Source organism: Drosophila arizonae, chromosome 5, assembly GCF_054131065.1.
Source record: "Drosophila arizonae isolate 15081-1271.41 chromosome 5, UAZ_ARI_1.0, whole genome shotgun sequence".
Taxonomy (NCBI): Eukaryota; Metazoa; Arthropoda; class Insecta; order Diptera; family Drosophilidae; genus Drosophila; species Drosophila arizonae.
The window spans coordinates 1,335,829-1,350,008 of record NC_142925.1 but is presented as its reverse complement, the minus strand read 5'-3'; the positions used below and the strand labels follow the sequence as shown (position 1 = coordinate 1,350,008).

The following is a 14,180-nucleotide window of genomic DNA, read 5'->3' as shown; positions in this document are numbered from 1 at the left end:
CAGCTTTTTAATGCTCACAGCGATAAGCGTTGATGCTCGATCAACAAGTTGCAAAAGAGAGTATATTGGTTCTGTGTGATCTTCGGATTCGTCAGTCTGGGCACAGTTTTGAGACTAGCTACATCAAGTATTGCTGCTGGATCATGATTGAGCTGCTATAAGTTATACTATAAATTGACGCCGTTTAGGGCGTCGCATTTACGAATATGTAAAATTATTTATAGCTTCAACTTGAGCCAGTATTATGCAGTCGTTTATGCCCGATTTTCAAGCTCTTTGTTTTGTTTGTTATTTGCTTGACTGACTCGAAAGTTTGTGCTTCACACACAGAGAGATAGACAGACGGACAGACAACTAAACATAAACACATACATACATATAAATATATACATATACATATATTTATATCTATATATATCTTCAGCTACATTTGTTTATTTGAAGTTTGTTGCGGTTTGGTTTAATAAACTTTCGTAAATATTTGCAAGGTATAATGAGTTGAGCTTAGGGTGAGAGAGACAGAGAGAGAGGGATAGGTGTAGGAAGCTGCGTTGGCGTGCTGCTCAGTGTTGTGAGATGTCCTTGAGACTGGCCACAATATGAGCGCAAGGCAAGCCCTACGCAATGAGTGCGTGATTAGCTCACGTAAAGCTCTGAGTCCTTTGACTTGTGTGGGCAGTTTATTAGAAGTGTGTGAACTTGAATTGATATAGGGCAGAGCGAGAGTGAGAGAGAGAGAGAGGGAGTAGGGGTAGATAGCGAGTGGTAGAGGCAAATATATGGCATATATATTAGCTGTATTAGATACTTATGCATGAGTCATAAGCTCTATGTAATTAAGGCAGTAGAGCCCCGTTCAACGTTTCTATTTCAAGGCAGTCAATTGCGTTGATGCTGGAATTGTTATAGAACTTCAGGGAGTTAAGTAAGTATAGGAAAAAATTAATTTCGGTAATGTTAACGATGAAACATATTTGAAATAAAAATAATCTTTAGTTTATGGAATTTATTTATAATGTTTAATTAAAGAATACAACTTTAAATAAAAGACTTCTGTTTCTCTTCTGTGTTTCAGGATATGATAAAAATTATTTAAAAGGTGAGTCAGTATTCACATAAATATATTATAATTGTACAAGATAGCATACTTCTAAGTTTTGACTGATTATAGATATACCTTAGTTATTTATATGTTATCCCTATGGATACTTTAAAGATTGCATATTTGAATCTGGTTTTCCTATGCCATAAGCATATTTGTAGTATATTGATAGATATCTCCTAGTCAAGCACTCCTCTCTCATTTAAGTTCATATACGATTCCTCCTCATAGACACAGGCCTCTTTATAAACGCAACCCTAAATATATTCCATCGACTCTGCCCTCAAGTCGACATTCTGATCCTCTCTGCTCGCATTTTTGGTACAGTTCTTAGTTAACTGAAATGTCCTTTCGCTGGCTTAAATTATGTTTAAGGCGGAGAAAGAAGGCGAAGAAAGAAAAAACTTAGCTAAGCATCAAGAGCGATAGCATTTTCCATTTTCCATTTTTCCACTTTCCTTTTGCTGTACAGCTTATATAAAATTTTCTTGTGCTCCTTTTGCTGCTTTTGGGCAGAAGCGATGAAAAGTGAACTATTAGCCAGTGGGCCATTACGAAAAGGCGCTCAACTGCAACGTGCCGTGTGGCGTGTGGCGTGTGGCGTGTGGCAGGCGGGCGGGCAGCACGTAACGCCTACCAGGAAGTGGTAGGTGCACACACACATACACATGCAAGCATGTATTTATATATGTATAGGTGTCTATTCACATACCTTCGCTCGAAACGTGTGGGCGCTGCGAAGCGTGGCAACAGCAGGCGGCAGGGCAGACAGGACACGCGTCCTGCATTTGTTTTGGTCGTCTTTGCTGTTGGCCGTTTGCCGTTTGCTTTGGCTTTAAGTTAAAGGAAATTAAAAGACGCAGCTGGGCAAAGACGTTGTCCGGCCTCCTCCCCCTCCTACCTCTTGACTTTATAGTTGACTGAAAACTATTCAATTGCCAGACATTTCTTTGGCCGCTTATCTGCCCGGAAATGAGGCGAGTCCTTCGATTGCCCATGCAAATGTCGGCTCTCGCCTTATCGCCAGAGTCAGAGTCAGATTCGCCAGCTTATGTGCTTTTCATCTATTGTGTATTTGTGTGCTTAATACGTGTGTTTATCTCTCACTTTTTGCGGCAGGCCCGCAGGTTTTTCGGCCACCGCAGCCCAATTCGTTCATCAATCAAAACTGCGTAAAATCAAAAATGTATGCCTCATTGGCATTTGGGGCACACGCTCGGACGCATGCGGCAGATAAAACCCAATAAAATCGAGAAATCTATGTATCTATGTATATAAAGATGTGTGTTGATATATGTAGAAGTCTATGTATGCCAGGTTCTATTTAGGCTGAGTTGCATTAAAAACCAAAGCAAGAAAATATATTTTATTTTATATACATTTTATTAACACACAAACAGATACAAAAACAGTTACAGCAGCAAAGATAGATACACTTAGAAAAACTGTATATAGATACAAATACAGATACAGATACAGATACAGATACAGATACAGATACAGATACAGATACAGATACAGATACAGATACAGATACAGATACAGATACAGATACAGATACAGATACAGATACAGATACAGATACAGATACAGATACAGATACAGATACAGATACAGATACAGATACAGATACAGATACAGATACAGATACAGATACAGATACAGATACAGATACAGATACAGATACAGATACAGATACAGATACAGATACAGATACAGATACAGATACAGACACAGATACAGATACATTTCTTCGTAATATTTTCGCTCAGTGCATTGCCTGGGCTGTCCGGCACAGCAGCTGTTAACCACGCAACTTGGCACTGATAGTTGGCCATGCCATGTGTGAGCTGATGGCGAGGGAGGGAGGGGGCGGAGCAGATGGGCACTGGCCGCAAGTCAGCTGCACGTAGCACAGCACCCAGTCCTCCCGCCTATGGCCACCCATGGCCACCCATGGCCACCCTGTCCATTTTCACCTGACCAACTGGCATTAAAATTGCATGAACTTGAAGTTGATTTGAATGTGGCGAGCGTTCAGCTGCCAAGTGGGTCACATAGGCGCGTGTCTGTAGTTGTCTGTGGTTCTCTCTCTGCTTGTGTATGTGCTTGTGTGTGTGTGTATGTTGAAATATATATCAGGTAGGACGCGCCGCACATGCTCGAATTCCCAAACTTGTTGTGCCGCTTGTCACGGCCAGCACAAATTCCTAGCGAACACAACTCCCCAAAGGATGAAGGATGAAGGCAGCGCATTGATAAGTTCAGCTAGGCGAAATTGTAACGGTTCTTTTAGCTGCTCTTCTACCTCTTAGCCTCTACCACTCTTCTGGTTTGCAGTCATAATTTCCACCACTTTGAGCACAACTAGTTGCAACCCCGCGTGCCGTGGAAATCAACGCCGCGGCAGATGTGCGCGACAGGACACGCTCGAAGGCTCACAGGACAGAGAGTGTGTGTGCGGGTCGCTGCCTATTGCACTCACTCTCCCTCTCTCTCTCTCTCTCTGTCTCTCTGATCAACCCTACAGCTAGCATTTTATGCTTGTTTAATTACAGAAACTTCCTACCAAAATTCATATTGTAATCATTTTCAAGGGCTCTCACTCTCTCCCTCTCCCCCTATGTTGTTGCAGTTGTGGTTGTTGTTGTAATTATTCTATTCTTTTTTTTTTTTTTTTTTTTTTTTTTTTTTGGTACAGCCAACGAGCTTATGTTTTTCTCTGTTGCTTACAATATTTCATATGTTACGGAAATCCTTGATGAAACTTTAAAGTGTTTTCTCTCGCATGTTGGTTCATGTAGGACAAATCGAGCATATTCGTTCCGATGTTCATCTATTTTATTCTTATTTTTGTATATTTATGTATTGACTCTAAAATTCTAGCATTCCTTTATAAATAGTTAGATCAATTATTGTTAATATTTCAATATTTCAGAAAATTGTAAAAAGCATGTTCATCGGGAGTTCAAGCCGAGGTCACATGAGCAGGCATGACTCATTCGAGTAAGCTCAATTGCCAAGTTCTCAGCTAGTTTTTCTTCTTTTTTTTTTTTTGTAAGCATTAATTTTGTATTTTTGTTGTTGCTGTTTGTTTGCATTCTGAGCAAATATTTGTTGTATATAGCACACACACGCATACACACACATCAAGCAAAAATGTTATTTGTTATGTGTATTTTTTGTATACAATTTATTTGCAATATGTAAGCCATGGTAGAAATAACATTTTTGTGGCCTCCTGCACTCAGAAAAACAAAAACGAAAAACAAAGAAAAAACTTTTAAGTGAATTCAATAAAGTAAGAAGAAAGTAGAGGCGATTCAGGAGTACAGATAAAATATTGGATAATTAAAGGAATTTGTGTTTAATTTAACAGTATTAGCAGATAAAAAAAAATATATATAATATATTGTATGAATGAACATTTGTAAATACCTATTAAAATAAAAAAAAATAAAATAAAAAATAAATAAAAGTTGTTAAGCGAATCGAAACTTTATACCATTGAAAATATTACAAATTAATCGTAAATTTTTATTAAATATTTAAATATAACATTTAAGTATTATTATTAAAATTGAATAAAAATAATAATTATTAGAAATAATATTATTATTATAAAAAATATTAAAATAATTAATTGATATCATCTCGCAGATATTCAAATTTAATAGCTTTATTCAAATTGATAAATATTTATTTTAGCGTGTCATTACTGTATTTGCTACAACAAAGGATGTGTCTTTTCCGCCTGCTGTGTTGCGGCATAAATAATTAAATTTCATTTCCAGGTTTACTTCTGCACTTTGGCAAAATAAAATTCGAAGAATTTTGCAAAAACAGTAGAAAAACGTCACAAAAATGTTGGCTTTGATTTTGCCAGTCAAACTGTTGCACAGGAATGGAGAGAGAGAGAGAAAGTTGTGAGATAGATAGAGTGAGTGAAGAAGAGATGGTGGGTGGAGAGGAGAAGCAAAGTAGCTTCACTTTGTGGCATGAAAAGTAATGCAATTCGTTGAATTTCAATCGAAGTGCTTTGACATGGCATTCAAAATATTACTTTGAATTTAAAAGCAAAATGCCAAGCATTTTACTTATATATGTATATGTATATATGTACGTAGTATGGCTTGCAACGGTAAATTGCATTTGAATAATGGCATAACAGTTTTTATTGCGGCAAATCGGTTTTTATTTTGCAATCAGGCCTCAATTCAATAAATATTGCCAGAGCAGGCCGAAGCGAATGCAGCCACAGACAAGCCATTTGGTTAGCCTTTTTTAGAGTTTAGCTAAAACGACAAAACGATTTAGGTAGAGAGAAGGTAGATTGGTTGATTATGGAGGAGTTTGTAGGTGAGTCTTAAATATTTCACATTTTGGGCAACCCTAGCAAAATTCAAGATCTTTAACAGTTAGATAACATTGGGTATACAGTAAAGTCTTCTTCTTCTTCTCTCACAGTAGAAATAAACTTCAAATGATATCCTTTATTATGTACAGGATAACTGCTAGTCAAGCATATTTCACTCTCTTTTTTCTTCAGTTAACCCAAGTAAAAATTTTTGCTTGCAGTTGAAGAAAATATTCGAATAGTTTTTAAGCAAGTCCCTGAGTGGGTAAAGGCAAATGCTGAGACGGTTGTCAAATTGTCTAAATGGGCTAAAAATTATTGAAATTCTTCCTTTTGCTCGAGCTGAGGCTTAGTGTTCATGTGTTCGATTCACATTGTCCATGCAAATCCCAGACAGAGAAAATTTACACCTTCGGGTGCAGTTGGCAAAGCCCCGGGGATAATCCGCATTAGTTGCACAATGCTTTCGGTTTCTGGGCCAGCAGCAGATTGGGCCGGGCTTAGTTAACTGAGTTTTAGTGCTTGTCGCCAGTCGGTTGGCCAGGACATGGAGCTACGCAAATTGAATCGTGTTTTGGCCAGCATTTCATTTGGCATTTGGCATTTGTCAAATGTCCAAATGTTAGCCTCAATGGACGGCTGTGCGACAGGGCGTGTCGCATGCCATATATACAATAAAATATGTATTGCATATTGCAATTTTAATTTCTCAATTCATTTTGCTGGCCTGCACACGCTTCTTTTACGACTCTTGTTGTGTTTTTTTTCTGCCTTCGCACTTGCAGTGGGCAATAGTGGGCGCTGCCCTCCCCCGCCCGGCCACAGGAGGGCCACAAATAACAAATTGCTTGTCATTGGCATCGTTGTTGGCCAACAGCAGCAGCAGCAGTAGCAATTGCAGTCAGTCAGTTAGCCGAGCAGGCCAGGACAGGACAGGCCTGGACAGGCGAGGTCAGCACAGGCCAGACAGGCAAGCAGGCTAGTCAAACGTTTCGAGCCGTGGGGTCATTGCATTTACAATTTCAATCTCTATTAAAATTCATTGAATCCCTGGCATTAGTTTGCGCTCACAGTGTGACAAAGTCTATGCTAATGGCAAGCAATTTGCCAGCGGGTGGTAAAAAGCAAATGGAATGTGAATTGATTCATTATTGACATGCAATTTCTATACAGATCGTGTCAAGTCATCACAGTCTACTCTAAATACTGATCGTGATGATATGCTATGTGATACACAAGTCCATATACTCTTAGTCAGTTCTACTTAACTGTCCAAGTCTATAAGAAAAGATCTTCCTTGTAGGCAAATATTCTACCTCTGAATGAGACGGATATTCAACAATAGATCTATTCATAAGGTGCTAAGCAATCGATACTTTCGTAGCTCAAAAGATCTTTGTCCAGGCATGACAATTGTCAAGAATGTTTCCGCTCTCTAAAGGTCTTTCAGCAGACGATCCTCACATATGCAGATCTGTTATTCAGGCCTTACCCCTTAAGGTTCCTTTCAACAGTTCTTCGCATTGAGTAAACCGACAAATAGATAGAGCAGTTCAGCTCCTTACCTAATCTAAATATATATTCATATCATATATCATATATCTAGTACATAATGCTATTCCGCAACGATGCCCAAGTTCTTGATCATTTGGGGCACCTTGCGACGCTGCAGCTTGTCATTGGATGTCTTGGGCAGTGAATCGACAAAGAAAATGCCGCCGCGTATGTGATAGGCCGAGCTTAGGTATCGCTCAACAATATTTCGCACTTGATCCGCTGTCAGTTTCCTGCCCTCCTCGTCGTCGGTGCGCACCACGGCGCAGGCTGTCAGATTGGTGGAGACCTCGTCGGGCACGCCGAAGACGCAGGCCTCGCTCACGCCGGGCAGGCGCAGAATGAACTCTTCGATCTGCTCCGGATAGATCTGAAAGTTGTTGTACTTGAAGACATCGGTGTCGCGCGTCAGTATGTAGAGATAGCCCTCGCTATCCAGATAGCCAATGTCTCCCGTTCTCAGCCACTGGCCATCGGGACTGAGCGCGCGCTTGGTGGCCTCCGGGTTGCGGTAGTAGCCCGCCCATTTGTAGCGCAAGTGGCCGTAGATGATGCCCACTTCATTGATGCCGAGCGGCATGCGCAGCTTGTCCAGCACGCGCAGCTCGACGTTGCGCATGACCTTGCCCTCGCTGCCCAGAGGACCGCCTAGGTTTTTGCTGATGCCGCCCATCTCGGAGAGACCGTAGCCCACCACGAAGCGCATGTTGCCAATCAGGTCGTACATGCGCTGGGAGACGGCCTTGCACACCTTGGAGCCAGCCCCAATCAATACCTTAACGGACTCCAATTTCGCTCGGATCTTGGACACGTCAATCTGGCACTTGGAGAGCAGCGCTATCTGATGGGAGGCGAGGAAGAGGAAGGTCACCTGATGCCTTTGCACAATCTCCAGCAGGTACTCCACAGTGTATGGGCGATGTGTGATGATGCGCTTGCAGCCGTTGAGTAGATTGGCCAGCAGCATGTAGGTGCCGGAGATCCAGTAGAGCGGGCTGAACGAGAGTACGACTGTGTCTCGGGTGTAGGTATTGGGGCTGCCAGAGGGAAAAATAGAGGTGAATGAACTCGTCTTCAGTTGGGCTTAAATACTTTTTCACTAACTTCTTGCAGTTGCAAATGAGACTGCGATGCGAGCGAGTCACGCCCTTCGGCATGCCTGTCGTGCCCGAGGAGCAGACAATGAAGGCCGTGTGATCGCCATTCAGCGTGGGGCAAGGCACGTAGCTAAGGATGAGAGGAAGACACCATTGAGCTACCTTTCCTTGAAGGTTTGTAGGTTGTATCAAGACTTACGCAGCTGGCGCTATGGACTCGTCTTCCTTCAGAAGATCCCACACATCAGACACGCCCTCGATTTTACCGTTCACCAGATAGATCTTAGCTGGCTTAGCCAAGTTCTCATTGACCGCTTTAATAATCTTATAGTTCTCCACATCGCAAAAGATTAGCTTCGGCTCTGTGATGTCAAACATGTACTTGACGGTTTCTATGAAAGCAAAACTTGAGTGACTTATCGAGGGATTTTTTCAATTGATATTATCTTACCTTGATCAAAATCTGGATGCAGTGGGTTAATGGGCGTACCACACAGCATAGCGGCTATGGTGACGCCCGTTAGATAAGTCGTATTATTGGCTGCAATGCCAATGACGTCTCCAACTTGCAGGCCCATCTGTCGGAAGGCCCTCTCGATGGTCAGGCCCTGTTGTGCTAGCTGTCTGCCCGTTAGCTGCACGTTCGTTATATCACAGTGCTGTAGGATCTTATCCGCATTCAGATTGAGCACACGCATCGTCACCTCACCGAGGGTCATTTCGGGGCCATAGAACTCCTTGCCTCGCGGCCCCAGCCAGGTGCGAGTCGCTGCATCGTAGTGGACCTCACAGGAGCCCATCTTGATGACTGTGGATTGAATCTACAACTAAGTGATTTATTGCGTCTCGGTATTGTTTTTATATACGCTTCAAGTCGTAAATAGGAAACATATCTCAACGTGCTAATTGATGCCCCACGTTTCCAGACAGATTTCACAACTTTTGTCTTAATCATTATTGTTGTCAACTAAAAGGTGTGTTTAAATAGATGCTGATTTAGGCTTGAGCTGATACCAATACAGGTGCTCGACTGAGGAAGCAGTTGGAAACGTTTCCATCAAAACACTTCTCATGACTCATCAATTAATGCAATTAACTGGCTCAACAGAGAAGTCGCAGAACCCGACGTTCTAAACATGGAAGCATGAAATGTATCTCATATGTACACGCTCATGCATGCATCTCATGCGGTAACTCTTTAGCAAGTCTAGAAAGTCTATGTCTAATAGACGTCTACGCATTATTTGATCAAAGAACTTAAATGCGTTCTATGACATTGTATTGATTGGTAGAACTCCTATGAAATCCGTAGGAACATCATACTCTGGATATTGTGACATTTACCAGGAAGTTGTGTCTTGTTGTATGATCCTTTGTTGTATCGAACCATTTTGGTGAGTTTAACAAAGTCCTGAAGACCTTTGCCCTATCTTCCTATGGTATCCCGCAATTTATAGCGTCAATGAAATTTTCAAAAGTATCATAATTCTCAGTAAGTCCTTCCATTAGATTTGAGTCGAAGACACCGATCTCTTCGACTCAATTCCTAAGGGTGATTAGCCCCCCCAGGGTTTCCATAGGTGACTAGCTAACCATGGGATCTCTCCGATCTCTAATGCTATTTAGTAATTTCCCTCCCCTAAATACCCAATTCGAAATACTATCTTTAAATATACAATTTCATTATTTTATAGTTCATTCTTTATTGACAATTGTATTCTTTATAAGGCCGTAATGCCACATTTCTGCTTAAGCTCTTCTAGAATGCGACGTCTTTGTATTTTGTTGTTCGTCGTCTTGGGCAGCTGGTCCACAAAGTAAACGCCGCCTTTTAGGTGATAGGCCTCACTCAGATGCTCTGCGACAATTGCTTTGATCTGATCCGCAGTTAGCTTTTGGCCGTCTTCGTTCTGTTCTCGCACCACAGCGCAGGCAGTCAGATTTGTGGACACATCGTCGGGTACACCGAAGATGGCAACCTCATGGACCCCAGGCAGGTGCTGTATGATATCCTCGATTTGCTTGGGGTAGACAGGGAAGTGATTGTACTTGAAGACGTCGGTGTCACGGGTCTGGAAGTGCAGGCAGCCCTCGTCATCGAAGTAGCCATGGTCGCCAGTCAGCAACCATTTGCCATCGGGGGTAACCGTTGTCTGGGTGTCCTGCGGATTGTGGTAGTAGCCGCCCCAGCGCTGATTCAGTTTGATGTGAATGTGGCCCGTATGATTGGGACCCAGAGCGTTGCCCCTCTCATCCAAAATGCGCACTTGGATGTTACGCAAGAGCTTGCCCTCGCAGCCCACCGGGCCGCCAATATTCTTGCTAACGCCGCCAACCTCCGACAGGCCATAGAGCACCGAGAATCTGTCACTGCCGAGTAGTTCATACAGTCGGTTCCAAATGGTAAGTGGAAGCTTGGAGCCACTGCAGACGAACGATTGCACCGACGCCAGCTTCTCTACCAGATCCGTGCGTGGGCTCTTAGCCAGAAGCGCCATGTGGTGTGGCACGGTGATCACGAAGGTGACCTGGTGACGTGACACGACCTCGGCAAAGTATTCAACGCTGAAGGGCTTGTTCGTTATTACGCGCTTGCAGCCATTGACCAGCGAGACGAGCAGAGTGAAAATGCAGGAGACCCAGTACAAAGGACTAATGCAGAATATCACAGTCTTCGCGGTAAACAGTTGAGGGCTAAAGAAAGAGAGAGACAGGGAGAGAGAAAGAGAGAGCGATGTAGAGATGTTAGCTATGGACAGATCCTACTGCCCACTGAGTGGGAAGTGGATCAAGGGAGAGATGTAAGGGGGTAAAGAGAAGTAGCTTACTCCCTATTAAAATTTCATGTATGTATTATGTCGCAAGGAGAAGAGAGAGAGAGACAAGGGTTAGCTGCAGTCAGAGAGGGACCTTAACCTCTACTCACATTTTGGTATTATTTAGCAGACTGCGATGCGAGCGCGTGACGCCCTTTGGCAAACCGGTTACACCCGAGGAGCTGATGATGAAGGCCGTGTCATCGCCACAGAGATGTGGACAGGCAAAGCTGTAAGGAAATACTAGACAATCTTCTAACTTAAGGTGAGGCTCTACCTACAGCGTCTTGGGATCGTAGCCTTCGGCGCCATCCTTTAGCAGATCTTCTATATTACGCACTCCGGGCAGCTTGCCACTGAGTAAAATGAGCTCCGTTTTGAATTTTAAGCTTTCCTTAACCGCCGCCAAGGTCTCGTAGTTATCTACGTCGCAGAAAATGACCTTGGGCTTGGTTATTTCGTACATATAGGCAACTGTTTCTGTAAGGCATGAATGTGAAGAAGAGGTAAACCTTGTTTGAGTTCCACTCACCCTTATCAAAATCCGGATGGAGAGGATTGATGGGCGTGCCGCTTAGTAGAGCTGCAATCACCACCTCTGTGAGGTAAGTGGTGTTCTTGGCGGAAATGCCAACCACATCGCCCCGATGCAGATTTAAGTGCTGAAAGGCGTGAGCTAAGCGACGACTTTGCTCGTAGAGCTGAGCTCCGGTCAGAGTCTCGCCGGTCGGATCAAAGACCTGCATCACAGTGTCCGCATGCAGCTTGAGTATGAGCAGAGCTACCTCGCCCAGGGTCATGTCGGGTCCATAGTACTCCTTGTCTTTGGGTCCCGACCAGATCTTCTCAATGCTATCGTAGCTAGTGGATGCCATTTCTAACTCCAACTTCAAAACACAAGTCAAACAACTGAGCCGTTAGATGTTTATGTGGCCTATATATAGTCGACCATAGCATCTACCTACTGTCTCCGTCGTCGTAACTAGAATTAATATCTGCTAATTAGTTTCACACGTTTGCTGTGCCGCAAGCCAAAGTCGTAGCCGGCGCCGATGACAAGGCTCTAATAACATCGGTCGACTGATCGGTGGCTGCCAATGATAAGTCATGTAACATATCTATGTTTATTGGGTCTAGCCTCTGTTCGCTGAAGAGAGAGGGAAAGTGCGAAAGGGGGAGTGACTGAGTTCCAGAAAGATTGCAAAATACAACTAGAGCATTCTATATGAATGTCAATGCTATTGCTAATTTGTGGAAGGAATTTTTCGAAAATCAGATTTACAGACTGATTTATTGACGGACTGTTTGAGTGTGAGGGCTGGACAAGAAGAGAAGGAGAGATTGAAAGTGATGCCACTGAAGCTAAAAATAGGGATAGAAAGAAAGTCTATACAAAAGAAAGTGAATAAAAGAGAGATAAACAGAGTGAAAGAGGGAGAGAGAGAGAAACAAAGAAAATAATTGATAAAGAGTAGAGAAGACAAAAGGAGAGAAGATAGAAAGAGAGATTGTAAGGAGATCCTTCTCCATGATTGCCACAGGGATAAAATTGTAATTGGGGATAGTAGAGAGAATAAATTACATAGAGACAGAGAAGGAGTGAGAGAGAGAGAGACAGAGGCAGAGAGAGAAAGAAGGAAAGCAAGAGAGAGAGAGTGACTGAGAAAGTGTGAGAGTAAGATGGTGAGACAGAGAGAAATAGAGTTGACAATCAGATGACTGCCTGACTGATTATTAATAAATGATTAGTTCGAAAAGCAAGCTAAGACAGCCAACAGAGGAATGATGAACCATTAGGCTAGTCCGAATCGATTGATTATAACAGCACATCGTCCACTATAATAGTATGTGAGGTAAGCAGCAGTTTCCTCTCAATAATTACGTTACTCCTACTATTTTTCTTACGTCACTCGAATATTGTTCGTAGTAAGGCATGTCGCACCACTGTGCGCTTGCAGTTCGATTGCATAATTTTAGCGATTAAACACAGTTTGATCTCCTGGCGCACTGTCTCTCTATCTCTCCATCTCTCTCTCTCTCTTTGCCTTCACAGCTGTCGATGTGGCTGCTGCTGTCCTCAGGCCTTGTCGCCGTTAGAGAGGCGCATCCTTGATGCGTATGCACGCTTCATTTGCGAGCTTAGTGAGGAAATCAAGCGTGTGCCTGTTCACAGTGACAGCCACAGCCCCAGTCACAGTCACAGTCACGGTCTCAGTCGCAGTCGCAGTCGCAGGCACGGCTTTAGCATGCAAGCAGCGTGTGCAGCGTGGCAGCCCACACAGCTTTGCCTTGGGGGCTTGCAACTTCATTGGGGTCAAAGTTGTTCAGTGTCAGGTGAGGCAGGCAACGGCAGATGAGAGCAGTCGACGAGCTGATGCTGCCTGTCGCTTAGCTAGTTTCAAGGATGGATTGTCTATGAGAGTCGATGCGAGTGTCTGTATGTGTGTGTGAGTGTGTATGTGTGTTTGTGCGGCAGACAGAGTTGAAAAATATATGTGCTATGTAAGCTGCAGCAAAGTTTATTTATTGATTTTGCTTAAGCCTTAAATTTTAGTTAACACGTTTCGTATTTTTTTTTTTTACCTGCAGCCTAAACAACAAAACAACTTAATTAATTACACGGCCCGCTAAATGTGCAACACAATAACAACAACAACAACATCAACTGTATGATGAACTGCAACAACAAGAGCTGCTTATAAAAGTTTTGGCACAACTTTGATATTGGCTTTTGATGAGGTCATTAAACAGTCAAGCAACAACAACAACAACAACAACAACAAAAGCTAAACAGCAGTCAGAGCCTGAGCAAGCAGAGCAGAAAAGTTGAGAGAGAGAGTATGAGCGACTATTTAATGCCCTTTAAAAGGGGTAGAGCACGGAGGCTTTGATATGAGAAGTAAGTGCAGATTAATGATAGTTAATTGTAATTAAAGTTGAGGTTTATTATGAGATTATATGCGCTCGAGGTATCGTCGTTATAACCGAAAGACGCTATAACCGTATAAGCTAGCTTATATGAGCTTGTCTGGGGTTCAGAATTTTCGTCGGCCATAGCCGTACAGACGCTATAAGCGGAGTCGTTATATCCGGACTCTACTGTACTTATATACTAAGAAACTTTATTCGCATATCATATATCATATATACGTTTTTTGCTAGGGTTGATAGACAACACCAAACTTGTGTAAGTCTTATCTTAATAAAAATATAATTATCTCAGTAAACGAATCTTGATTTACTGTAGAAGGAAA

At 42.7% G+C, this 14,180-nt stretch overlaps 2 protein-coding genes and 1 long non-coding RNA gene across 5 annotated transcripts in view; 1 reads left to right on the top strand and 2 right to left on the bottom strand.

Annotated features, from left to right (window-relative positions):
- Window positions 1-13,883, top strand: part of LOC149268357 (uncharacterized) — a 123,461-nt gene extending 109,578 nt beyond the window's left edge. Inside the window, exons 4-5 of the long non-coding RNA XR_016270269.1 lie at window positions 1,076-1,099; window positions 13,516-13,883. This is a non-coding gene — a long non-coding RNA (uncharacterized LOC149268357). The remainder of the gene's footprint in view (window positions 1-1,075; window positions 1,100-13,515) is intronic.
- On the bottom strand, window positions 7,002-8,946 carry LOC108617431 (luciferin 4-monooxygenase). Of its 2 annotated transcripts, none has more exons than XM_089470835.1 (4): window positions 8,562-8,946; window positions 8,310-8,502; window positions 8,106-8,240; window positions 7,002-8,050 (listed from the first exon to the last, which is right to left on the bottom strand). In XM_089470835.1, the coding sequence occupies exons 1-4, from the start codon at window positions 8,908-8,910 to the stop codon at window positions 7,075-7,077; spliced, it is 1,653 nt and encodes a 550-aa protein (XP_089326961.1). In that variant the 5' UTR covers window positions 8,911-8,946; the 3' UTR covers window positions 7,002-7,074. The 2 variants fall into 2 exon arrangements, with proteins under 2 accessions (XP_089326961.1, XP_017868727.1); XM_018013238.2 differs by having other exon boundaries at window positions 8,118-8,240.
- Window positions 9,784-11,855, bottom strand: LOC108617432 (uncharacterized). Of its 2 annotated transcripts, none has more exons than XM_018013239.2 (4): window positions 11,459-11,855; window positions 11,208-11,406; window positions 11,037-11,156; window positions 9,784-10,804 (listed from the first exon to the last, which is right to left on the bottom strand). In XM_018013239.2, exons 1-4 carry the CDS (start codon window positions 11,799-11,801, stop codon window positions 9,832-9,834), a joined length of 1,635 nt encoding a protein of 544 aa, XP_017868728.1. In that variant the 5' UTR covers window positions 11,802-11,855; the 3' UTR covers window positions 9,784-9,831. The 2 variants fall into 2 exon arrangements, with proteins under 2 accessions (XP_017868728.1, XP_089326959.1); XM_089470833.1 differs by having other exon boundaries at window positions 11,208-11,400.
- Window positions 13,884-14,180: the final 297 nt, after the last annotated feature.